The sequence below is a fragment of the Budorcas taxicolor genome, chromosome 5 (genome assembly GCF_023091745.1).
Source record: "Budorcas taxicolor isolate Tak-1 chromosome 5, Takin1.1, whole genome shotgun sequence".
Classification (NCBI taxonomy): Eukaryota; Metazoa; Chordata; class Mammalia; order Artiodactyla; family Bovidae; genus Budorcas; species Budorcas taxicolor.
This window is the reverse complement of record NC_068914.1, coordinates 69,068,376-69,095,577: the sequence shown is the minus strand read 5'-3', so window position 1 is coordinate 69,095,577 and position 27,202 is coordinate 69,068,376. Positions and strand designations below refer to the sequence as shown.

At 38.9% G+C, this 27,202-nt stretch overlaps 1 protein-coding gene across 1 annotated transcript in view; it reads left to right on the top strand.

The window, feature by feature from the left end:
* The window catches only part of CEP83 (centrosomal protein 83), a 134,128-nt gene that overhangs the window by 23,725 nt on the left and 83,201 nt on the right, over positions 1 to 27,202 (top strand). Inside the window, exons 2-3 of the mRNA XM_052640012.1 lie at positions 21,900 to 22,173; positions 22,587 to 22,737. Of these exons, the coding sequence (XP_052495972.1) occupies positions 22,001 to 22,173; positions 22,587 to 22,737 (324 nt within the window). The 5' untranslated portion in view covers positions 21,900 to 22,000. The remainder of the gene's footprint in view (positions 1 to 21,899; positions 22,174 to 22,586; positions 22,738 to 27,202) is intronic.

Sequence of the window (27,202 nt, the reverse complement as noted above, 5' to 3'; positions counted from 1 at the left end):
CTTAATTATTTCAACTTAAATAAACTAAGAAAAGCAAAAATCCCAAAGCAATTTACCCATTACTCTCCCCTCACCACCACCCCCAACCTCAACCACCACTCTGTTCTGTTTCTTTGAGCTTGTGTTTTCACGTGCTTGTGTGTAGACTTTGCAGTTAAGAGAGATCATACGGTATTTTTCTTTCTTCGTCTGACTTATTTCACTTAGCGTAATGCCATCAAGGTCCATTCGTGTTGTTGAAATGGCAGGATTTTCTTCTTTTTTACGGCTGAGTCACGCTCCATCGCGTGTGCCACACACAGAGCTCACCACATTTTCTGTGTTTAGTCGTCCACTGATGGGCCCTTCGCTTGTTTCCACGTCTTGGCTCTTATAAAGGTTGCTGCAGTTAACATTGGGATACATATATCTTTTTGAGTTTGGCGTTTTTGTTTTCCTCAGATAAATACCCAGAAGTGCTGGTGGTGGCTTAATCGCTAAGTTGTGTCCGACTCTTGCAACCCCGTGGGGTGTAGCTTGTCCGGCTCCTCTGTCCATGGGATTCTCTGGGCAAGAATACTGGAGTGGGTTGCCATTTCCTTCTCCAGGAGATCTTCCCGACCCAGGGATTGAACCTGGGTCTCCTGCATTGCAGGCAGATGGATCATATGGAGCTCTGTTTGTAATTTTTTGAGGAACCTCCTTGTCCTTGATGTTCCAAATGGATTATTGTACATGTTCATAGTGCCTCCACAGTGTGGTCTTGGTCTTATTTTCTAAACCAGTTTTATTATATCTGCTGTGAAATATTTCTCAAGATAACTTATAATTTAAAAAATCTTGCCACAAGGTGTCATTGTAACCTATAAAAAGAAACTCCATGTAAATGTGCAATGCCAGTTTTTACATTTCCTTGTTTTTAAGTGTGCTTTTTGTTTCATATTTTGCAGTTGTCTTTTAAGATATATTGTGTATCTCTTGTATTAAAGGGGAAAAAAAAGTAGCTCATGTTCTTGAGTTCTCATATTTTTGCAAAAACATATGCTTTCCACCCACAAATTTCTTAAGAATGTGTTGCTATAGAGATGATTGTTTGAAGGAAAGAATGAGGAGGAGTAGCAGCAGGTGGACAGTTAAGGAACAAAATACTTATTTTATGTCTTTGTTCCCGACAGAGCCGGCTTTAGCATTTACCCCTCTGCTGATGAAGTCCCTATGGAAGAAAGGTAGATATTTAGAGATACTGTGCTGGTATTTGCATTTACTCAGATGCTTTGCAAAGGTCCCTGTGCTTTATTCTTTGTTCATGTGAAGGATTAGTACTTGAAGTAACTGTCATCTTTGAAACAGTCTTCTGCTTTAACTGGGATTCCATTTTATTTGTAAAGAAGAAAAAAAAGAGTCCTGATTTCCTTCTTGGCCTTTTGGTGTCTTTGAAAAAAGTGCATTGTTTTTTGTTTGTTTTTGAGAGGTGTATCAATATCTGACTACTAACACCTATTCTGCCTCCAGATTCATTTTCAAGACTCTTCCCTATTGATACCTGCTGCCAGTCTTGTAGTTGAGGCCTTCATCTTTGCTTTCCTGGACTTCTGATAGCTCTCTTTCTTTTTTTTTTTTCACTCCCCACCCCACCTCAGATCTGTTCTACACCTTGGATAATGTAGTTGTTCTGAACTACAAATCTGAACCCACCCTGTACTGTCCCTTACCTACCACAAGCTTAAAGCCTTTTGTTGACTCTCCTAGATCTCAGGATGAACTCCAGTTTTCTACATCCTGACTTCAGGACTCTGCCCTACCTCTCCAGGCTGGTAACGCTCCCCCATACCTGTCAGCCTCTACCTCCAACATCATCTCTCCATCTCCATGCCTTTGTACTTGATATTCCTTGCATCCCTTTCTTTGTCTTAGCTCAGGATTTCTGTCTTTATGAAGTCTTCCCTGACAGCTTCTCCAGCAGCATTTGGCCTCTCTCCCAAGTGCACCCATACTACCTATAAATATATTACTGTGCTTTATAGTTCTAAAAGTTTCTGAATTCACTTTTTAATTTATTTTTGGCTGTGGTGGGCCTTTGTTGCTGCACTTAGGCTTGCAGGAGCTCAGACTTCTTATTGCGGTGGCTTCTTTTGTTGTGGAGCACAGGCTTTAGGGTGCCTGGGCTTGGGTAGTTGTGGCTCCTGGGTTCTGGAGCACGGGCTCAGTAATTGTGGAACACAGGCTTAGTTGCACGTGGAATCTTTCCTGAGCTGGGATTGAACCAGTGTCCCCTGCACTGTAAGGAGGATTCTTTACCACTGGACCACCAGGGAAGCCCTGAATTCGCCTATTTTATATAGATAATATACCAAAACACAACAAAAAATATTTAAGTACAGTAAGGAATAAATTGTAAATTTTCTCATTGTTGTTTAGTTAGCTATTGTTAACATGTTTCACTGACCACCATGAATTCCTTGAGGGCACAGATTTTCTTTTATTTCAGAACCCCTGTACTCAGCAAGGTATCGGGCATAAAATAGGTACTTAGAAACTGTCCATAGTATTCTGAATATGGGCACGTTCTTCCTTGCTGAGAAGTCAGCTTGACTTGATGGTCTGCATATTTATCTCCTTCAGAGCCCTTTGAGTAAGTGGACCACTCAGTAAATATGATATAGTATCCGCTCAGTAAGTACTGATTGTTTAATTCTTTTTTTTTTCTTCTTTTAAATAAATGGTTTTAAAATTAACCTGTATTGTGTACTTTTATTGGAGAAGGCAATGGCACCCAACTGCAGTACTCTTGCCTGGAAAATCCCATGGATGGAGGAGCCTGATAGGCTGCAGTCCATGGGGTCCCAAAGAGTTGGACACGACTGAGCGACTTCACTTTCACTTTTCCCTTTCATGCATTGGAGAAGGAAATGGCAACCCACTCCAGTGTTCTTGCTTAGGGAATGCCAGGGAAGGGGGAGCCTGGTGGGCTGCCGTCTATGGGGTCACACAGAGTCGGACATGACTGAAGCGACTTAGCAGCCACAGCAGCAGTGTACTTTTATCTCCCTTTTTTGGCTCTGAAAAATTTTATACATTTTTTTCTGGCAGGTTCTCAAATATGAAAATTGGATGCTTATGCTTATATTAACCCCAATAAAAACATCAGTTGAAGTCCTAACACATTTTAAAATTTATTTAACTTTCTAGACTAGAGCATAAATCTCATGGAAATAGTTAAGTCAGAATTTATTTAAAAAACAAATAATTTCCAGGATATGTTGTTGGATCTGTAGACAACCTTCATTTTGTGTTAGGAGCCATATGGTTAGGAGCTACCACCTTTTCTATTTTAGGAGAAATATGGGAGTGTGAGCACAGAAGACTTTGCAGCTCTCACAAAGGTATTAAGTACTCATACATCTTTTGTAAGTCCTCATATGTAATAGAGCCTACACAAAGAAATATGAAAATGAAGTATGGTTTGGGTAAGAGTCATCTTTGTTTTTCAGATCACAACTTTTCAGAGACTTTTATAATTTATTGCTAAGCATTTGAGGTTGACTGGTTACTGTATCATACTTTCCCAGAATTCTTTTGTGTGAATTTAGCTGTGTGGAGGCAGACAGTGCAATTATAAGAATAGAATAACATTTTAATTCAATGCTTTGGTGGTTGATTGCTAACCACTCTAATACATATCTTCTTTCCTTCTTCTTTCCTTCCCCTCCCGTTTCTTTCTAAATCACAATTATAGGGCCTGGCACCTTACCAGGGCTTTGAAGGGTCTGCTCCCAGCTGCACTTCAGGTTTTGGCAGGGTGTCAAGTTGTGACATTTTTTGTATACAAGACATCCTGGGATGGCCATCCAAAGGCTGTTTGGTTGACTAGTATAGATAGAATTCTCTTGAATTTTAAAGTAACTTATTTGTAATGTTTTGTTTATAAGTGAAGTGATGCCCAATGTGGGTACTCCCTAGACTTTTAACCTTGGGGCATGTAGTATTTAAAGCATTGTTTTGAAATGTTCAAAAGCATAGTATGTGCTTTTTAATGGAATGTGTTTTGGAAGCTTTCCATGAGCATCAGCAGCTGTGCTTTTAGAATATTTTGAATTACCATCCTTTTGGGTAGACATTGTACCACTTCTTAAGAAATACAGCTCCTGTGTTAAAGTAAATTTCATGTGTGGGTCTGTGGAGCTGGGACTGGTCTAAAGATGTAGTAGGAAGGACGTGTAGGTGTGGTTTTATGATAGTAATAGTTGCAAAGTTAGGAAGATGTATTTGGAGAAGGGTTGTGCTATGTCTTTTAAAAATTGCTTTCTAATAAGTGCTTAGCTGATTAATGGGCTGATCCAAGTAATCTGCTTTACTTTTTATTGTTGTTTGAATTATGTACTTGTTATAATTTGCATTATGAATTTTTTATTTGGTAAACTCCACATAATAGGAATTCTTTTATTGTATAGTTCAGGTGCCTAATGTATTTAGGTGGTCTGTGAGGAAATGATACCTGTCTGTTGACTGGCTAAAATTAGAAAAGTTTGACTATGGTAAGAGTTTAAAACTGAAAGAAATTTACAGACTGGCTAAAATTCATTGTGAAAAAATAGACTGAAGAGAAAGCCAGTGTATCATTTACCTGTGGCTACCATAACAATTTGCCACACATCAGATGGTTTAAAACAACAACAGTTTATTCTCTCATAGTTTGGAGACCAGAAGTCTGAAATTAAGGGCCACTCTCCCTTTAAAGGCTCTAGGGCAGGGGTCCCCAGTCCAGACCACACAGCTGGAGGTGAGCAATGGGTGGGTGAGAAAGCGAAGCTTTATCTGTATTTGCAGCCGCTGCTCCTGTCAGATCAGTGGTGGCATTAGATTCTCGTAGGAGCGCAAACCCTACTGTAGTGCTCTTGAATCATCCTGAACTACCCGCTACCCCAGGTTGGTAGAAAAATTGTCTTCCGTGAAACCAGTCCCTGGTGCCAAGAAGGTGATCGATGCTCTAGGGGGAAAGAGCATTCTTTCAGCTTCCTGTGATTTAAGGCATTCCTTGGTTCGTGAATGCATTTCTCTGATCTCTGCTTTCTTGGTCATATTGCCTACTTTTGAGTCTTTTTCTTATAAGGATACATGTCATTGTATTTAGGGCCTACCCACATAATCCAGGATAAGCACCTCCTTTTAAGATCCTTAATTTAATCACATCTTTGGCTATTTAATGTTATTATAAGTTACAGAGATTAGGAAGTGACATACCATTTTGGGGGGCCAGCTTTCAGCCCGTGTGGAAGCCTCAGTTATTGAATATGGATGAGAAAAGTGAATTGAGGCTAACGCAGCATTAGGATGGTGAACATACTCGTTTAGTGTTTTTGTGCTCATATGTACATGTGTTTTAGGTTTTGGGGTTATAAATATTAGTAAGACATGTTTCCTTCCCTTGGGTGACATTACATTGACTATGTTATATATACTAAACTAGAAGCTAGAAGGTGAAGTAATTACATACATACGTTTGCAAGAGTCAAGGGATACTTCATGGAGGAAGTAATGCATTCTTGAACATGGTTTTGAAGATTGACTGGGAATTCACTATGCTGCTAAGTCACTTTAGTCGTGTCCGACTCTGTGCGACCCCATAGACGGCAGCCCACCAGGCTCCCCCGTACCTGGGATTCTCCAGGCAAGAACACTGGAGTGGGTTGCCTTTCCTTCTCCAATGCGTGAAAGTGAAAGTGAAGTTGCTCAGTTGTGTCTGACCCTCAGCGACCCCATGGACTGCAGCCTTCCAGGCTCCTCCGTCCATGGGATTTTCCAGGCAAGAGTACTGGAGTGGGGTGCCATGATCAGAGTGTAAAGGGGATGAAAAAGATGTTCAGGACAAAGAAATTACTATTCACTAAGACATAGAGATATGTCTTTCCTTTTCTCCTTTGCCTTTAGCTTCTCTTCTTTTCTCAGCTATTTGTAAGGCCTCTTCAGACAACCATTTTGCCTTTTTGCACTTTTTTCTTGGGGATGGTCTTGATCACTGCCTCCTGTACCTTCGTCCATAGTTCTTCAGGCACTCTGTCTATCAGATCTAATCCCTTGAATCTATTTCTCACTTCCACTTGTATAATCCTAGGGATTTGATTTAGGTCATACCTGAATGGTCTAGTGGTTTTCCCTACTTTCTTCAATTTATGTCTGAATTTGGCAATAAGAGTTCATGATCTGAGCCACAGTCAGCTCCCAGTCTTGTTTTTGCCGATTGTATAGAGCTTCTCCATCTTTAACTGTAAAGAATATAATCAGTCTGGTTTCGATGTTGACCATCTGGTGATGTCCATGTGTAGAGTCTTCTCTTGTGTTGTTGGAAGAGGGTATTTGCTATGACCAGTGCGTTCTCTTGGCAAAACTCTATGAGCCTTTGCTCTGCTTCATTCTGTACTCCAAGGCCAAATTTACCTGTTACTGCAGGTATCTCTTGACTTCCTACTTTTGCGTTCCAGTCCCTTGTAATGAAAAGGACATCTTTTTTGGGTGTTAGTTCTAGAAGGTCTTGTAGGTCTTCGTAGAACCATTCAATTTCAGCTTCTTCAGTGTTTCTGGTTGGGGCACAGAGTTGGATTACTGTGATATTGAATGGTTTGCCTTGAAAATGAACAGAGCTCATTCTGTCATTTTTGAGATTGTATCCAAGTACTGCATTTCAGACTCTTTTGTTGACTATGATGGCTACTCTACTGCCTCTAAGGGAGCCTTGCCCACAGTAGTAGATATAATGGTCATCTGAGTTAATTCACACATTCTAGTCCATTTTAGTTCACTGATTACTGAAATGTCACTGTTCACTCTTGCCATCTCCTGTTTGACCACTTCCAATTTGCCTTGATTCAGGACCTAACATTCCAGGTTCCTATGCAATATTGTTCTTTACAACATCGGACTTTATTTCCATCATCAGTCATATCCACAACTGGATGGTTTTTTTTTTTGCTTTGGCTCCGTCTCTTCATTCTTTCTGGAGTTATTTCTCTACTCTTCTCCAGTAGCGTATTGGGCACCTACTGACCTGGGGAGTTGATCTTTCGGTATCCTATCTTTTTGCCTTTTCATACTATTCATGGGGCTCTCATGGCAAGAATACTGAAGTGGTTTGCCATTCCCTTTTCCAGTGGACCACATTTTGTCAGAAAGAAGTAGAGGAAAACAATAGAATGCAGAAGACTAGAGATCTCTTCAAGAAAGTCAGAGATACCAAGAGAATATTTTCATGCAAACATGGGCACAGTGAAGGACAGAAATGGTATGGACCTAACAGAAGCAGAAGATATTAAGCGGAGGTGGCAAGAATACATAGAAGAACTTTACAAAAAAATCTTCCTGACCAGATAAGCACGATGATGTGATCATTCACCTAGAGCCAGATATTCTGGAATGCGAAGTCAAGTGGGCCTTAGGAAGCATCACTACAAACAAAGCTAGTGGAGGTGATGGAATTCCAGTGGAGCTATTTCAAATCCTGAAAGATGATGCTGTGAAAGTGCTGCACTCAATATGCCAGCAAATTTGGAAAACTCAGCGGTGGCTACAGGACTGGAAAAGGTCAGTTTTCATTCCAGTCCCAAAGAAAGGCAATGCCAAAGAATGTTCAAATTATTGCACAGTTGCACTCGTCTCACATGCTAGCAAAGTAATGATCAAAATTCTCCAAGCCAGGCTTCAACAGTACATGAACCGTGAACTTCCAGGTGTTCAAGCTGGATTTAGAAAAGGCAGAGGAACCAGAGATCAAATTGCCAACATCAAATTGCTGGTTGGGACCAGCCCAACAACAAACCAACCTGAGGGACTGGTGCTGCATAAGAATAAGGAAAAATAAGGCTCAGAAATAAAGTGGGGATCGGGGCTGATGCCATTCATAGGCAAAAGACCATATCCTAATCCTGCATGCCTTTTATTTTTAACATCTACCTGTACATGCTCTAGAGATATCTGTTCTATAATATCTGATATCAATATCTGTTCTTTGATACTGATATCTGATATCAGTCTCAGATTGGGGATAAAGATATACATTGCACAGTTCTTAATGTCAAACCTTCAGGCCTTTCAGTACTCTGTTTAGCCCTTTAGTGATGCCCTTTCTCAGCAACTCCCTCAAGGCTCTGGTTACAGGAACAGTCACTAATGGTTTTCCATCAGTCACATCAGTACTTCAACATCTTGTTTTCAAGATGTCTTTCCATGATGTACTTTTTACTGCTCCCAGCCCTTTGCCTGGGGGTAATGAGAAAGTCATTCTTATTTTTCAAAGAAGCCCTATTAATTATAGTATAGGCATAACATATTCCCTACATATCTCCCTTTTTTATTTTTTTAGGCTTACTTTTTGTGGTTACTGACCAAAGTGATAGTCATAGAAGCCAGAGCTTCTATGCTGTTTGCCAACTGCTAATTTGCTTGTCGCTAATTGCTGTTGTTGTCTGTTGACTTTCTTGGTGAGTCGCCCGCAGACTATGTAGAAACAGAAAAAAAGACATATAAAAATTAACATAAAACCAGCCATTGATCCTCCGATAGTTTTCAAGTGAGGAATGGGGTTTAATTGAGAAATCCCATCTGCTGCTGCATCCAGCAGGTTAAGATCCTTGCAAAAGGTGTAGTTTCTGAGAGAACGTTTCCAAGATGTCTTTCCATGATGTGCTTTTTACTGCTCCCAGCCCTTCCCCTGGGGGTGATGAGAAAGTCATTCTTATTTTTCAAAGAAGCCCTGTTAATTATAGTACAGTCCTGTGCATAGCATATTCCCTACATGTTGGATCATTGAAAAAGCAAGAGAGTTCCAGAAAAACATCTACTTCTGCTATATTGACTATGCCAAAAAGCCTTTGACTGTGTGGATCACAACAAGCTGTGGAAAATTCTTCAAGAGATGGGAATACCAGACCTCCTTACCTGCCTCCTGAGAAATTTGTATGCAAGTCAAGAAGCAACAGTTAGAACTGACATGAAACAACTGGTTCCATATAGGAAAAGGAGTACGTCAAGGCTGTATATTGTCACCCTGCTTATTTAACTTATATGCAGAGTACATCATGACAAATGCTGGACTGGCATGAAGCACAAGCTGGAATCAAGATTGCCGGGAAAAATATTGATAACCTCAGATATGCAGATGACACCACCTTTATGGCAGAAAGTGAAGAAGAACTAAAGAGCCTCTTGATGAAAGTGAAAGAGGAGAGTGAAACAGTTGGCTTAAAGCTCAATGTTCAGAAACTAAGATCATGGCATCTGGTCCCATCACTTCATGGCAAATAGATGGAGAAACAGTGACAAACTTCATTTTTTGGGGCTCCAAAATCACAGCAGATGGTGACTGCAGCTGTGAAATTAAAGGACGCCTGCTCCATGGGAGAAAAGTTATGACCAACCTAGAGAGCATATTAAAAAGCAGAGGCATTACATAGCCAACAGAGGTCCATCCAGTCAAAGCTGTGGTTTTTCCAGTGGTCATGTATGGATGTGAGAGTTGGACTATAAAGAAAGCTGAGCACCGAAAAATTGATGCTTTTGAACTGTGGTGTTGGCGAAGACTCTGGAGAGTCCCTTGGACTGCAAGGAGATCCAACCAGTCCATCCTGAAGGAAATCAGTCCTGAATATTCATTGGAAGGACTGATGCTGAAGCTGAAACTCCAATACTTTGGCCACCTGATGCAAAAGATTGACTAATTTGAAAAGACCTTGATGCTGGGAAAGATTGAAGGTAAGAGGAGAAGGGGACGACAGAGGGTGAGATGGTTGGATGGCATCACTGACTTGATGGACATGAGTTTGAGCAAGCTCCTGGAGTTGGTGATGGACAGGGAGGCCTGGCGTGCTACAGTCTATGGGGTCGCAAAGAGTCAGACAGGACTGAATGACTGAATTGAATTGAATTGCTATGGAGGGTTCCCCCGGTGGCTCCAGATGGTAAGGAATCTGCCTGTAATGTAGGAGATCCGGGTTTGATCCTTTATGCTCCTATAAACTTGAAAATTTTAATGTGCCTCAGTTTTTCTTTTAACAACTGACAACACCAAATGTTGGCCAAAATGTGGAGGAAAGAACTCTTACGTTGGTTGAAATGGAAAACAGTACGACTACTTTGAAAAAGATTTGTCAGTTTGCTATAAACATATACTTCATAATCTTGCAGTTCCGCTTATATATTTACACCTCTCCCCAACTGAAAATATGTCCACAGAACGTCTTGTTACAAGCAACTTTATTCATAATAACTGGAAACAATCCAAATGCGCATCGGTAAAAGAACAAAATGTGCTTTTGTTTAAATATAACAGTGTAATACTCTTGGGTTCTTCCTTTGTGAGCTCATGGAATTGTATACTTAAAATTTATGCCTTTCATTATATGTAAATTTTAACCTTAAAAACAAAAACTGTAAAGAAATTAAACAGAAGAGAATTAGTAAAAGAAATAGTCCTTCACACATGTTATTGTGTATCCATGTGATGTCTGAAGTTGTGGTGCTGTCACAGCTGTGAGGATAATTAAGACAACATTATGCTGGCAGGGCAGCGGAAAAGACCAGGGTCCTTGGCGATGCTGAGACCAGGTTTTGAATGAAAGTTAAGAAATTTGAGTTTTAAAATTCAAAATTAAATCTGTTTAAAAAACGTTGATTATAATAAAGTTTAAAAAAGATAAGTACACAAAAGTACACATCTGGGTGATTTACAAAGCAAACCCCAGTGTAACCACAACCGAGATCGAGAGTTAGATTACTAGCAGCCTTCCTCAGGTAACGTTATCCTGACTTCTGTGTTAATCACTTCCTCTTTTTTTTTCCCCCTGAATTGTTTCACAACCCAGACATGTCTAAGTGTATGTTCTCTAAATCTCATTTTGTCCTCTTTTCATTTTTTCTGAACTTTGGATGTCTGGAATAGACGAGTATATGTTCTTTTGACTCTCTCTTGTTTGGATAGTGTATTTGTGATACCTATGTAGAGTGTATAGCTTTCATTGCCATATAGTGCTGATTCCTTTATATCACAGTTTGTCTCTTCAGCTGTTAATGGCAGTATGATTTGTTTCTAGGTTTCAGTTGGGAATAATACTGCTGGGAACAGTATCTCGTGGTATACTTGTATTAATTACTCACATTTTAATTAGATATATATCAAGTAGCGAATTGCTGTGTCATAATATATATTCATTTCTTTAACTTTAGATATTGCTTTGTGGTGCCGTCACTTGGTCGTGTCTGACTTTGGGATCCCATGGACTGCAGCATGCCAGGCCTCCCTGTCCTTCACCATCTCCCAGAGTTTGCTCAAACTCATGACCATTGAGTCGACGATGCCATCCAGCCATCTCATCCTCTGTAGCCCCTTTCTCCTCTTGCCCTCAATCTTTCCCAGCATCAGCATTTTTTCCATTGAGTCGGCTCTGTGCATCAGGTGGCCAAAGTATTGGAGCATCAGCATCAGTCCTTCCAGTGAATATTGAGGGTTGATTTCTTTTAGGATTAACCAGAATGATCTCCTTGCAGTCCAAGGGACTCTTAAGTGTCTTTTCCAGTATCACGGTTGAAGGGCATCAATTCTTCAGTGATCAGCCTTCATTACTGCCCAGCTCTCACATCCATACATGAATACTGGCAAAACCAATGCTTTGGCTAGACAGAGATCTTTGTCAGCAAAGCCTGGCTTTTTAATATGCTGTCTAGGTTTGTCATAGCTTTTCTTCCAAAGAGCAAGTGTCTTTTAATTTCATGGCTGTAGCCACTGTCTGCAGTGATTTTGGAGCCCAAGAAAATAAAGTCTTTCACAGTTTCCATTCCACCCCCCCACCCCATCTATTTGCCATGAAGTGATGGGACTGGATGCCATGATAGTAGTATTTTGAATCTTGAGTTTTAAACCAGCTTTTTCACTCTCCTCTTTCACCTTCATCAAAAGGCTCTTTAATTTCTCTTTGCTTGCTGCCATTAGGGTGGTGTCATCCGCATATCTGAGGTTATTATTATTTCTCCCGGCAGTCTTGATTCCAGCTTGAGCTTCATCCAGCCTGGCATTTTCCATGCTGTACTCTGCATATAAGTTAAATAAGCAGAGTGACAGTATACAACCTTGACGTACTCCTTTCCTGATTTGGAACAGGTCTGTTGTTCCATGTCTGGTTCTAACTGTTGCTGCTTGACCTGCATACAGACTCCTCAAGAGGCAGGTCAGGTGGTCTGGTATTTCCATGTCTTTCAGAATTTTCCATGTTTTGTTATGATGTCAAAGGCTTTAGTGTGGTCAGTGAAGCAGAAATAGATGTTTTTCTGGAATTCTCTTGCTTTTTATGTGATCCAGTGGATGTTGGCAATTTGATCTCTGGTTCCTCTGCCTTTTCTAAATCCAGCGTGAACATATGGAAGTTCTTAGTTCATGTACTGTTGAAACTTAGCTTGAAGGATTTTGAGCATTACTTTGCTAGCATGTAAAATGAGTGCAGTTGTGTGCTAGTTAGAACATTCTTTGGCATGGCCCTTTTTTGGGATTGAAATGAAAACTGACCTTTTCCAGTTCTGTGGCCACTGCTGAGTTTTCCAAATTTGTTGGCATATTGAGTGCAGCACTTTAACAGAAAAGATAAATACACCCATCTGAATGCAGAGTTCCAAAGAATAGCAAGGAGAGAGAAGAAATCCTTCTTAAGTGAACAATGCAAAGAAATAGAGGAGAACAGTAGAAGGGGAAAGACTAGCGATCTCTTTAGGAAAATTAGAGATATCAAGGGACCATTTCATGCAAAAGTGGCCACAATAAAAGACAGAAACTGTATGGACCTAACAGACGCAGAAAATATCAAGAGGTGGCAAGAATACCCAGAAGAACTGCACCAAAAAGGTCTTAATGACCTAGATCACTACAATGGTGTGATCACTCACCTAGAGTCATTTTTTGAGTGTGAAGTCAAATGGGACTTAGGAAGCATCACTACGAACAAAGCTAGTCTATTTCAAATTCTAAAGATGAGTTTTTTAAAGTGCTGCACTCAGTATGCCAGCAGATTTAGAAAACTCAGCAGTAACCACAGGACTAGATACTACTTGTTTTTCCCAAAAGTGGATATACTATCACTTGTCTCTTCTGTTTTCTCCAAACTTATTATCATCAGTCTTTTTGGTTTTCTCATTGTGATTTTAATTTTATAAGAATTCTTACGCATATTCAGTTCAGTTCAGTCACTCAGTGGTGTCTCACTCTTCGTGACTCTGTGGGGTATAGCTCATCAGGCTTCCCTGTCTATCACCAACTCCCAGAATTTGCTCAAACTCATGTCCATTGAGTCGGTGATACCATCCAACCATCTCATCCTCTGTCGTCCCCTTCTCCTCCTGCCTGTTATCTTTCCCAGCATCAGGGTCTTTTCCAGTGAGTCAGTTCTTTGCATCAGGTGGCCAAAGTATTGGAGCTTCAGCATCAGTCCTTCCAATGAATATTCAGGACCGATTTCCTTTAGGATGGACTGGTTTCATCTCTTTGCAGTCCAAGGGATCTCAAGAGTCTTCTCCAACACCACAGTTCAAAAGCATCAATTCTTCAGTGCTCAGCTTTCTTTATAGTCCAGCTCTCACATCCATAGATGACTACTGGAAAAACCATAGCTTTGACTAGACAGACTTTTGTCGGCAAAGTAATGACTCTGCTTTTTAGTATGCTGTGTAGCTTGGTCATAGCTTTTCTTCCAAAGAACAGGTGTCTTTTACTTTCATGGCTGCAGTCACCATCTGCAGTGATTTTGGAGCCCCCCCAAAAAAGTCCCTCACTGTTTCTGTTGTTTCCCCATCTATTTGCCATGAAGTGATGGGACTGGATGCCATGATCTTAGGTTTCTGAATGTTGAGTTTTAAGCCAGCTTCTTCACTCTCCTCTTTCACTCTCATCAAGAGGCTCTTTAGTTCTTCTTCTCTTTCTGCCGTAAGGGTGGTGTCATCTGCGCAGCTGAGGTTATTGATATTTCTGCTAGCAATATTGATTCCAGCTTGTGCTTCATCCAGCCTGGCATTTCACATGAGGTAATAACTCCTACACATTAGTACATTAAAAAGATAATTCAGAAGAAATAGGACAAAAGATTCAAAGAAAGATTTCATAACATAAAAGGAGATATCAAGAGGACCCATGAACAAAGACTATCTTTTAAAATATTCTGTTGCTGGTATGTAGAATACAGTTAGTTTTTTTGTGTTAATCTCCTTAGCAGTCCTTCTTCCTTCCTCTAATCATTTCTCTATAAATTCTTCTGTACTTTATATACATACTATCAGAACTTCTGTATATAAGTTTTTTTCTCTCCTTTTGTTTTTGACCTTTTATACCTTTGTCTTTTTCCAGATCTTCGGTACAAAGTTGAGTAAAATTGGTGATAATGGACATCCTTGTCTTATTAATCAGATTCTCAAAGGCAAGCATTGAAGAGTTTGAAATCAAGCATGGTTTTTATTATATTCTTTTTGAACACACCTTGTATCAAATTGATGTGCCTTTCAGTTCTTGGTTTGCTTTAAGGTTTTTAAATTGAGTTGAAATTTATATAACAAAATTAGCCATTTGAAAGTGTGCAATTCAGTGCAATTTAGTACATTCATGATGTTGTACAACTACCATTTCTGGTTTCAAAACGTTTTTATCACCTTCAAAGAAAACTGTGTACCCATTAAGCAGTCATTCCCTATTCCCTACCCCAAGCTCTTTGCAACCAACAATCTACTTTGTCTCTGTGGATTTACCTATTTTGGATAATCATATAACTGGAATCAGACTTTGACACAAATGGTAAATGTTTTATTTTCTTACAAGTCCCTGAGCATCTGTTATTTTAATCTGTTGTCTTTTCAAAGTGAGTAATTTCTTTTCTAGTTAATTCTTTGTTCTTTATCTTTTCATACGTTGAGCTCATACTTAGATTTTTATTTTGGTCATTGTATTTTTAATTTCTAAAATTTCCACTTGGTTCTTCTTTATATCTTGAATTCTTTGTTGAGACATTTGTTTGTTGTGACTTTCTCTTTTTTCATGTATTTCAAGCTCGTTTGTGATTGCTCACTGAAGCATTTTAATCATAACTTCTGCAAAATCTTTGTCAGATAACTTTAACATCTCTGTCATCTCAGTGTTGGCATCTTGCAGTTGTCTTTTTACATTTGAGATCTTTCTCATTCTGGATATGACAGTGATTTTCTTTTGAAACCTGGAACTTTGAGGTTTATGTTAATGAGACTTTGGATTCTACTTAAACCTGTTTTAGCTGGCTTTTCCGGACATCTCTTTGATGGGGGGAGAAAGAGGGGAAATACTATCTCATTATTGCCAATTGGGGATGAAAGTCCAGTTTTTCCATTTAGCCTCTGTTGGCACCTGAGTTGTGGAAGATTATCACTTTATTGTTGGGTGGCGAGGCCTCTGGCTTCTCAGGGGGTCTCTACTGACACAGCAGAAAGGGTGGCCTTGTTATTGCTGAGTGTAGTGCCGGTCCTCACTCTCCACTAGGCCTTCTCTGACAGCAGTTAAGCAGACTGAGGGCTGTGCTAATGCTTACTCTTGGTGGAGTGAAAGTTCAGGTGACCCACGTGGTCTCCATTGACATTCAGGAACTTGAGGCTTAACTACTTTTCAGCAGAGATGAAAAGTGCCAACCTCCTGATTGCTTGTGTATCATCCCTGATAGGATGTTGGGATTACAGCCTGGCTTTGGCTTTTGCTTGTGTGGAAGTGGTACACGACTTTCTCCATAGTATTTGCTTGTAGTAGGTCATTATTGTCTTAAATTTTTTTTTTTTTAATCTTGCTGGGCTTCCCCTTTCTTGTTAGTTTGGCTAAAGAAGAGGGTTAAAACATTTTGTGGGATTGGGAGAGGGGTCTGAACTCACTGCCAGCTTCTTCACCTCCAAGTTGGGCATAAATGAGGAAAAAAGAAAATCCAGGAAGCCTGCCGCTGTGTTGGTTCTTTTCTCCCAGGGTTCTTAGCTGATTTTCCTTCTAGTCTCCATTTTTCAGAGTCATGTTATATGTCATATCATAACATAACATTTGAGACTTTTGTTGTATTACTGGGCTTAGGGAAATGTACATCTGCTCCATCTTCCTGGAAGCAAATATCTTTATCCCTCAAGTTTTAATAATCGATTTTCCTTTGGTTCTAAATATTTTCTGACTTTTACAGTCACTTTTCTTTAGTTTGTAAGTTATTTAGAAATGTTTTCTTTCTAAGCATATGTAACTTTTCCAGTTACCTTTTTGTATTGAGTTTTAGTTAAATTATAGTCAGAAGACATATTCTGTATAATTTTTTAATGTGAGATATGTATATTTTTAATGTGAGATATCCAGCATGTTCAGTTCAGCTCAGTCGTGTCCAGCTCTTTGCGACCCCATAGACTGCGGCACGCCAGGCCTCCCTGTCCATCACCAACTCCCGGAGCTTACTCAAACATATGTCCATTGAGTGATGCCCTCCAACCATCTCATCCTCTGTCGTCCCCTTCTCCTCATGCCTTCAATCTTTCCCAGCATCAGGGTCTTTTCAAATGAGTCAGCTCTTTGCATCAGATGGCCAAAGTATTGGAGTTTCAGCTTCAACATCAGTCCTTCCAATGAACATTCAGGACCGATTTCCTTTAGGATGGACTGGTTGGATCTTCTTGCAGTCCAAGGGACTCTCAAAAGTCTTCTCCAACACCACAGTTCAAAAGCATCAGTTCTTCGGCACTCAGCTTCCTTTATAGTCCAACTCTCACATCTATACATGACTACTGGAACAACCATAGCCTTGACTAGATGGACCTCTGTTGGCAAAGTAGTGTCTCTGCTTTTGAATATGCTGTCTAGGTTGGTCATAACTTTCCTTCCAAGGAGTAAACGTCTTTTTATTTCATGGCTGCAGTCACCATCTGCAGTGATTTTGGAGCCCCCCAAAATAAAGTCTGTCACTGTTTCCACTGTTTCCCCATCTGTTTGCATGAAGTGATGGGATCAGATACCATGATCTTTGTTTTCTGAATGTTGAGCTTTAAGCCAACTTTTTCACTCTCCTCTTTCACTTTCATCAAGAGGCTCTTTAGTTCTTTTTCACTCTGTGTCATAAGGGTGGTGTCATCTGCATATCTGAGGTTATTGATATTTTCCCTGGCAATCTTGATTCCAGCTTGTGCTTCTTCCAGCCCAGCGTTTCTCATGATGTACTCTGCTTAGAAGTTAAATAAGCAGGGTGACAATTTACAGCCTTGATGTACTCCTTTTCCTATTTGGAACCAGCCTGTTGTTCCATGTCCAGTGGTAACTGTTGCTTCCTGACCTGCATACAGATTTCTCAGGAGGCTGGTCAGGTGGTCTGATATTCCTCTCTCTTTCAGAATTTTCCATAGTTTATTGTGACCCACACAGTCAAAGGCTTGGACATAGTCTTATAGTCATTTATAAATGATCCAGCATGTAATTATTTATAAATGTTCCATGCATGCTTATAAGGAATTTATTCTATACTTATTGGGTACAGTTTTCTATAAATGTCAGGTCAGGTTGGTTAATTATGTTGTTTAAGTTGTTTGTATTTCTTACTGATAATTTTTTTCTGCTTGTTCTATCAGTTACCAACAATAATGGTTAAATTCTCTCCCTAATATTGTGAATTTGTCTGTTTTTCCTTGTAGTTCTGACTATCTCATTTGTTGTATGTAAATTAAAATTATGACATCTTGTTGGTGTACTTAACCTTTTGTGATGAAAGAATGTGTCTTTTCATCTTTACTAGTATTTTTTTGGTCTGAAAATCAACTTTGTTTGCTATTAATATTAGTTCTAACATCTCTTTTTATTAGTGCTTGTATTATTTTCTCTGATTTTAATTTCAACTTTTCTGCACCCTTGTGTTTTAAAAATGGCTTATAAAAAAAGCATATGGCTATATTTTTCCTTTTAAACTTCTCTTTTATGTTGAGAAACCGTTTTTTAGAGTGTTTTAGTAATTTTAATTTCTCCACCCTTTTAGCATTCTTTAATGCTTCATGGGAAATAGATGGGGAAACAGTGGAAACAGTGTCAGACTTTATTTTTTGGGCTCCAAAATCACTGCAGATGGTGATTGCAGCCAGGAAATTAAAAGATGCTTACTCCTTGAAAGGAAAGTTATGACCAACCTAGATAGCATATTCAAAAGCAGAGACGTTACTTTGCCAACAAAGGTCCGTCTAGTCAAGGCTATGGTTTTTTCCAGTAGTCATGTATAGATGTGAGAGTTGGACTGTGAAGAAAGCTGAGTGCTGAAGAATTGATGCTTTTGAACTGTGGTGTTGGAGAAGACTCTTGAGAGTCCCTTGGCCTGCCAGAAGATCCAACCAGTCCATTCTGAAGGAGATCAGCCCTGGGATTTCTTTGGAAGGAATGGTGCTAAAGCTGAAACTCCAATACTTTGGCCACCTCATGCAAAGAGTTGACTCATTGGAAAAGATCCTGATGCTAGGAGGGATTGGGGGCAGGAGGAAAAGGGGTCGACAGAGGATAAGATGGCTAGATGGCATCACTGACTCGATGAACGTGAGTTTGTGTGAACTCTGGGAGTTGGTGATGGACAGGGAGGCCTGGCATGCTGTGAGTCATGGGGTCGCAAAGAGTCGGACACGATTGAGCGACTGAACTGAACTGAGAAGTGAAACAAAATTTCTGACTGCTGATTTGGCAGTGCTTTGGTAGACTAGAGAGAAAATATTGGAAACAGGGACAATAAAAAGTTCTAGTAGTCTAGGTGATACAAGTCTGGCTTTTTGTAGTCAAGAAGGAATGGAGAGAATGGAGTGCATTTTAAAGAGAGTATTTGTTGTCTGTGCATGGGAAATTGAGTGAGAAAGCAGAGAAGACTTTGGGGTTGTAAGTTTGGATGAATGGTAGCATAATACTGGTATCAGTACCAAAAGCTGGAAAGTAAGGATGTTGAAGGTAGAGTGAAAGCAAAGTAGTTGAATTTGGTTGAAGGTAATTTGAATATAGTGATAGAATTGTTCATTACCTGAAAAAAAAAAATTTGTAACTTTTAAAAATAAAATATAACAATAAAATTGAAAGTAGAAGTTTTCCTGTCAGAGAGTCTCCCAGTTATTATTTCCCCAGAAATTACCACTATTCTCAGCTTGCTGTACCACTAATTGACTGTGTGTATGTAAACACGGGTGTGTATCTGTCATTCATGCTCTTCACCGTACTGTGGAGCCAAATCTTCACCATACTGTGCAGCCAGATCTAACTTACAATGATAGGGTAGATACACCTTCCTTTATTTATGGAAGTTTAGCTTATTTCTGATTTTTTCATTTTTTTAATTAAAAACAATGTCACAGAGAAAATTCTTATGTCGTAATTACATTTGGGTACTCATCCAGCTATTTTCAGAAGATTGGGCAGGAAATAAGCAGATTTGGGCACCTGATGCAAAGAGCCAACTCATTGGAAAAGATCCTGATGCTGGGGAAGTTTCGAACAGCAGAAGAGGGTGGAAGAGGATGAGATGGTTAGATAGCATCACTGACTCAGTGGACACGAATCTGAGCAAACCCTGGGAGACAGTGAAGGACAGGTTAGCCTGATGTGCCGCAGTCCATGGGGTCGCAAAGAGTCAGACATGACAGCCACTGAACAAAAATAACAGCTTTCCAGAAAGCTTAGTATAGATTCGTGTGCGTGTACATGCATGTACATGTGAACATATATGCACACATGGAAATTAGCAACGTGATTTTTTTGTGTTTCATGTAGGTTTGGTTAGTTGCTCAGGTGTGTCTGACTCTTTGTGACCCCATGGACTGTAGCACGCCAGGCTCCTCTGTCCATGGGATCATCCAGACAAGAATACTGGAGTGAGTTGCCATTTCCTTCTTCAGAGGATCTTCCTGGCCCAGGGATCGAGCCCATTTCTTCTGTGTCGCCAGGATTTGCAGGCAAATTCTTTACCACTGAGCCACCTGGGATAGCCCCTTCGTGTACGAGGGGAAAGTGTATCGTGTGTTTCGGTGTGGTACTTACTGGTAATGTGTGTTGGTATATTCTAGCTTTATTAGTCAATAAAGTTTAAACATATAAAAAGGTAATGAATTTGCAAACATCATCTTGGAGCAGAGAAATCCTCCTGGTTTGGGAAAATATAAGAGGGCAATTATACATATGTTTGCATAGAAGCTAGAATTGGAGATGAGGTAATGTGGTGGTGAATGAGAATGGGATTTTCTAAAATTAGTTAAATCCTAGAAAGTAAGTACTTCTAGTGAATATTTCAATTCCCAAGAGGAAAGTTTTATTTCTGTGAGGACTTAACTAATTTTTGGGTAGGGGATCAGTGAGAGTATTTACCTTACTGTCAAGTTAACTGGAATACAAAAAAAAACAAAAACAAAAACTCAGTTTGGAAATCTTTCTTTCACTAGTAGTAGGACTAAAGGGTAGCCTTTGATTTTTCTAATATAGTTTAAGCTTTTGGCTATTTAAAATCAAAGCCTTATAATGCATTTTGGTGATATTAATAGAAAATACGAGATACATTTATTGTATGCTTCTGTCTCTTAAAAACTAATTTGGATCAAAGAGCAGAATCAAAATTACATGCCAGTTTTATGATCTAGTTTATAAATTCCATGGCAAATGTAAAATATATACTCGTAACAGGATAATGTCGAGGTAGCTGCTACAAACAGTTCACTGTGCATTTTCAAAGGTTGAATCCTTGTGCACATTAAACCTAAGAATAAGAAGTAAAGCGTCCTTGAAAGACTTTTGTTGTTCTTTCATTGCTAAGTCATGTCTGACATTTTTGTGACCCTGTGAACTGTAGCCTGCCAGATTCCTCTGTTCATGGGATTTCCCACAAGAATACTGGAATGGGTTGCCATTTCCTTCTCCAGGGTATCTTCCCAACCCCAGGGATTGAACTCATGTCTCCTACATTGGAGGCAGATTCTTCATAGACAAAGCAGGAAACCAAAGTGACCTCATTTTTAGTTTAAAAGTCTTCTTATGTAATATGTAGACATCACATTAATTTATCAGAAATGATGTATTTCAAGCAAGATTCAGCAATCGAATGGTTGGTTTGTGTAGGCTAAAGATTGTCTCTTGTAGTAAGGAAAGGTAATTCATAATTACCCATGACTAAGAGAGAGAGGAAAATATATATATATATATATATATATATAATAGTCTTGAGAAAGATAAATGAAGTTAAAAGTAGCAGAATTATTTTGATTAAAATTTTTGTTTTTATTTACAGTAAGAACACTGTTGTCAGTTTTTTACTTCTAGATAAAGCACGCATTCAGTTACTTTCATAATCCTGAATTGGTGATTGAGTTTCCTGTCCTTAGCACAGTGCATAATACATAGATGATCAATATTTATGTGTCAGCTGATTTCTCCTCTGAATCTGCTGCCCAAGTGCAGTCACCTTGTGTCAAGTAAAACACCCTTTGTAACATTAATCACAGACATAATTACATGTTCAAGCTCATCTTTGTGAAGACTGTGACTCTCACTAGTCACTTACCAAGATCCAAATGGCTTTTCCCCTGGTTTCAGAGTATGGATTTTGTGCCAGAATCCACCCTTGAAATTTACCTCAGTAGCTTTAGAAAATGTTGGTGATATGTGAATCTAGGACTACTTATAGTGGAAGAATCAATACTTCTAGTTAGGTTACTACTTGGAGATGTGACCTTGATAGTCACAGAAACTGCATGGAAGTAAAGAAAATTTAAGGTATGATTCAACTTTATTTTTGAATTTTGTTTTATGAACAATTGAAAATGTGAAAATTGAGTTTTGTTATAGAAATGATAAGGAGGATAGTAAGTGATAAAAATATATAACACTGAAGAAGTTCACTGATCATTAAGTGTATGTCTCTCTACAGGTATAATTTGACCTCCTGAGATTCTGTCTTAGCAAGAAGAAAGTGGAAAATACTCTTGGAAAGAAAACTAAGACATTAAGAAAGCCAGAACTTATTTTTACATGGTTGTCCACTCAGTTACCAATATGGACACTTTTCCCACCATTTTTCCTCCTGGTGGAGACAGTGAACTGAGACATTCTCAATCTGAGCTCCAAAAAATGTTAACTGATGAACGATTACGATGTGAACATCATAAAACTAATTATCAGACTCTGAAAGCTGAACACACAAGGTAATTATTTAAATTTGGAGGTGAGAGGCTTGACTACAAAGTTTTATTTTGTCTGAATATTTGCCCTGGAACATACAGTATAATTTTGTTATAATGTACAATATACATTTAAAACTTTTTGAATACAGTAAATGTTCTTTAAATCAAGTGGATTATAAATTTATTAAAGTCTTATTTTGAAAGTGGGATATAAAATTTATGTATCTCAGTGGCTAAATATTTTTTCCTTCAAAGTAAAGTTGTATTCAGAAATTACAGTGTTAATAGTTAAGTGACACTTGGTAAAGCAATGATATTTGGAAGTTTAAATAGAATCTGTGGTGTTGATCTTGTTCTGTAGTGTTGGTTGACTTTAAGGTCATACAATTAAAAGGCAATGGATACACTTAAATTCTTCTTTTTCTAAAAATTAGGTTGCAAGATGAGTACATAAAGTTGCAAAATGAACTCAAGCGCGTTTTAAATGAAAAGCAAACTCACCAGGAAAAATTTCAGCTGCTGCTTGAAGAGGTACGAGGAGAATTAGTTGAGAAAACTAAAGACTTAGAAGAGATGAAGCTGCAGGTAAGAAAATACATTCAAATTAGTATAAATTAGTCAGATGTTTAATGGAGATACATATGTAATTTTGGTAAATTTGGTAAGTTCTCTCTATATCCATAATGAGTATTTTGTTGTATCTCCAGTGGTATAATTTAATCTTCTTTCATATGCTTTCGAATGTTAGCTACTCGTACAATTCAGCCACAAAACTTTTATTTTATGTAAATTTTAATTATATTTTCTGTTCTGATTTAAATAATATCTTACTCTTTAGAATAATTGGAGGAAAGGCCAGTCCGAATTGATAAAAATTCACAATTAAACATACTTTAAAAATGAAGATTTTTTGAATTTCTGAGGAGTTGCTCAAGTAACAGATAGTTGATACTAAAGTACTAACTACAGTTTCTTTTGACTTTTTTTTTTTACACTATTCACATTTCTATTTGCTCAAAAAGTAGAGCAAAGCTACCTGTCAGATTTTAAATTAGGTATTAGTTGAGATATCTTACTGTAATCGCTCAGTAGCACTAGCTGTTTATTTCTGCTTATCTCACGCTTGTCACTTAGACCAGAAAAGATGTCCATTCCATCTTAGGGGACAGGAATGCAAAAGTAGGAAGTCAAGAGATACCTGGAGTAACAGGTAAGTTTGGCCTTAGAGAGTACAGAATGAAGCAGGGCAAAGGCTAACAAGAGCTTTGCCAAGAGAATGCACTGGTCATAGCAAACACCCTCTTCCAGTAACACAAGAGACAACTCTACACATGGACGTCACCAAATGGTCAATATCGAAATCAGATTGATTATATTCTTTGTAGCCAAAGATAGAGAAGTTCTTTACAGTCAGCAAAAACAAGACTGGAAACTGACTGTGGCTCAAATCATGAACTCCTTATTGCCAAATTCAGACTTAAATTGAAGAAAGTAGGGAAAGCCACTAGACTATTCAGGTATGACCTAAATCAGATCCCTTAGGATTATGTAAGAGGAAGTGACAAGCAGATTCAAGGGGTTAGATCTGATAGAGTGCCTGAAGAACTATGGACAGAGGTTTGTGACATTATACAGCAATCGTAAAGCAAAGGAGAAAAGGAAAGATATACTCATTTGAATGCAGAGTTCCAAAGAATAGCTTGGAGAGAAAAGAAAGCCTTCCTCAGTGATCAGTGCAAAGAAATCGAGGAAAACTATACAATGGTAAAGACTAGAGATCTCTTCAGGAAAATTAGAGATCCCAAGGGAACATTTCATGCAAAGATGGGCTCAATAAAGGACAGAAATGGTATGGACTTAACGGAAGCAGAAGATATTAAGAAGAGGTGGCAAGAGTACACAGAAGAACTGTACAGAAAAGATCTTCATGACCCAGATAATCACGATAGTGTGATCACTCACCTAGTGCCAGACATCCTGGAATGTGAAGTCAAGTGGGCCTTAGGAAGCATCACTATGACCAAAGCTAGTGACAGTGATGGAATTCCAGTTGAGCTGTTTCAAATCCTAAAAGATGATGCTGTGAAAGTGCTGCACTCAATGTGTCAGCAGATTTGGAAAATGCAGCAGTGAGAGAAATCTCACATGCTAGCAAAATAATGCTCAAAATTCTCCAAGCCAGGCTTCAGCAATACGTGAACCGTGAACTTCCAGATGTTCAAGCTGGTTTTATAAAATGCAGAGAAACCAGAGATCAAATTGCCAACATCCACTGGATCATAGAAAAAGCAAGAGAATTCCAGAAAAACATCTATTTCTACTTTATTGGCTGTGCCAAAGCCTTTGACTGTGTGGATCTCAATAAACTGTGGAAAATTCTGAAAGAGATGGGAATACCAGACCACCTAACCTGCCTCTTGAGAAATCTGTATACAGGTCAGGAAGCAACAGTTAGAACAAGACATGGAACAACAGACTGGTTCCAAATAGGAAAAGGAGTACGTCAAGGCTGTATATTGTCACCCTGCTTATTTAACTTATATGCAGAGTACATCTTGAGAAATGCTGGACTGGAAGAAACACAAGCTGGAATCAGGATTGCTGGGAGAAATATCAATAACCTCAGATATGCAGATGACACCACCCTTATGGCAGAAAGTGAAGTGGAACTAAAAAGCCTCTTGATGAAAGTGAAAGAGAAGAGTGAAAAAGTTGGCTTAAAGCTCAACATTCAGAAAACAAAGATCATGGCATCTGGTCCAGTTACTTCATGGAAAATAGATGGAGAAACAGTGGCAGACTTTGTTATTTTGGGCTCCCAAATCACTGCAGATGGTGACTGAAGCCATGAAATTGAAAGACGCTTGCTCCTTAGAAGAAAAGTTATGAGTAACGTAGACAGCAAATTAAATACCAGAGACATTACTTTGTCAACAAAGGTCTGTCTAAGACTGTAGTTTTTCCAGTAGTCATGTATGGATGTGAGAATTAGACTATAAACAAAGCTGAGCACTGAAGAATTGATGCTTTTGAACTGTGGTGTTGGAGAAGACTCCTGAGAGTCCCTTGGACTGCAAGGAGAGCCAACCAGTCCATTGTAAAGGAGATCAGCCCTGGGTGTTCTTTGGAAGGAATGATGCTAAAGCTGAAACTCCAGTACTTTGGCCACCTCATGCGAAGAGTTGACTCATTGGAAAAGACTCTGATGCTGGGAGGGATTGGGGGCAGGAGGAGAAGGGGATGACAGAGGATGAGATGGTTGGATGGCATCACTGACTCGATGGACATGAGTTTGAGTAAGCTCTGGGAGTTGGTGTAGGACAGGAGGTCTGGAGTGCTGCAGTCCATGGGGTCACAAAGAGTCGGACACAACTGAGGAAATGAACTGAAGATGGCAGGAAAATGATACTGATAGAAAAATGTCTCCACAAAGGAAAAAACAACACTGAAATCGGTCTTGTGAGGTCTCTAACTGTGGTTAAAGACTACTTCATAAGCAACTTATTAACAAGCAGACACATTAAAAAAAAACAACTATCTTCCTTCCTTCTCCCTCTTTCTCAAAGCCGACATACACCAAAGACAGAATTAGAGGGTTAAAGTGATACCAAATTAGGAGGAAATTATGCTGTGTTAGATTTTTAATGGGATTACTGCTGCTACTTGTCTGAAAACAAACCTAAAAGAATGCTTCATCATACAACCATCGATGTTTCATTACCTACATAAAGTCTATAAAAGCAAATCTTCAACACTCCAACATTTGTCCTATTAAATATTATAATACTATACAGACCAGTTTTTTCAAAGAATGCTTTGATTTAATGGGGCAAATATCTCTGTACCAGAGATTCTTAAGAAATTAATGACAAACTGAGTAATAAATTTTGCTCTGAGCTTCCTAGCAGGCAAATAATATGGGAAACATGGGTTATACAATTTGTATTACCAGGTGCAAAGAAAGCATATATGTTTGGTAATTATCAGAAATATATAAAATGACTCCCACTTTTTTAAGAAAAGATTTTGTTAACATGTTACATGATAACAGTGTAATAGCTAACTTCCTCTAACCACTCATGACATCAAAGCACTGTATGAACAATTTCTATGCATTGACTCTCTGTACCTTTAAAAGTATCCTATGAACTAGGCACTATTTTCATCCCCAATGACTACAACTACACTAGTGATGCAGAATGTTCTTTAAATGAATGTCTTTTATATTGTTGTTCCATGAAAGCCAAAGAGATAATAAATCTTAAATCAGAAAAGGCATTTTGTAAGTAGACAATGTAATACATGTGTATTTTTAAAATAATCACCTTTCATAAAACCTTCACTGAAGTATTTCTTGGTGATTTTACTTGTTGAATTTACTTACCTTTACTCAACTCACAATTTGTACAGATTGCAAATATCCATTAAGCAAATAGCTAAATTGCTTCAATATTGTGTTTATGTATAGATGTTTCTTTCAGTTATTTTTCCCAGGTAGATATCACACAGAAACCAGATATGTTTATCTTGAAGAACAGAAACTTTACCAGATAAATTTTATTTATCAGCAAACATTTGGGAAGTTATCATGTGGATAAATACCTAGAGTTTTTTTGTGTAAATGTCAACCCACTCCGGTACTCTTGCCTAGAAAATTCCATGGATGGAGGAGCCTGGTGGGCTACAGTCCATGGGGTGGCAAAGAGTCGGACACGACTGAGCAACTTCACTTCACTTCACTTCACTTCAAGGAACACAGGTGGCGCTAGTGGTAAAGAACCTGCCTGCCGATGCAGGAGACATAAGAGATGCAGGTTCATTCCTTAGTTTGGGAAGATCTAGTGGAGGAGGGCATGGCAACCAACTCCAGTATTCCTGCCTGGAGAATCCGCTGGTCGGGGGGTCCTGGTGGGTTACAGTTCATAGAGTTGCAAAGAGTTGGACAGGAAGGAGGCGAGTTATCACACACACACGTAGGCAAGGAACACTGCAAGAAGCAATAGGAAGGCTATACGGAGGATGATTGTATTTCAATCTGAAAGAAAATGCT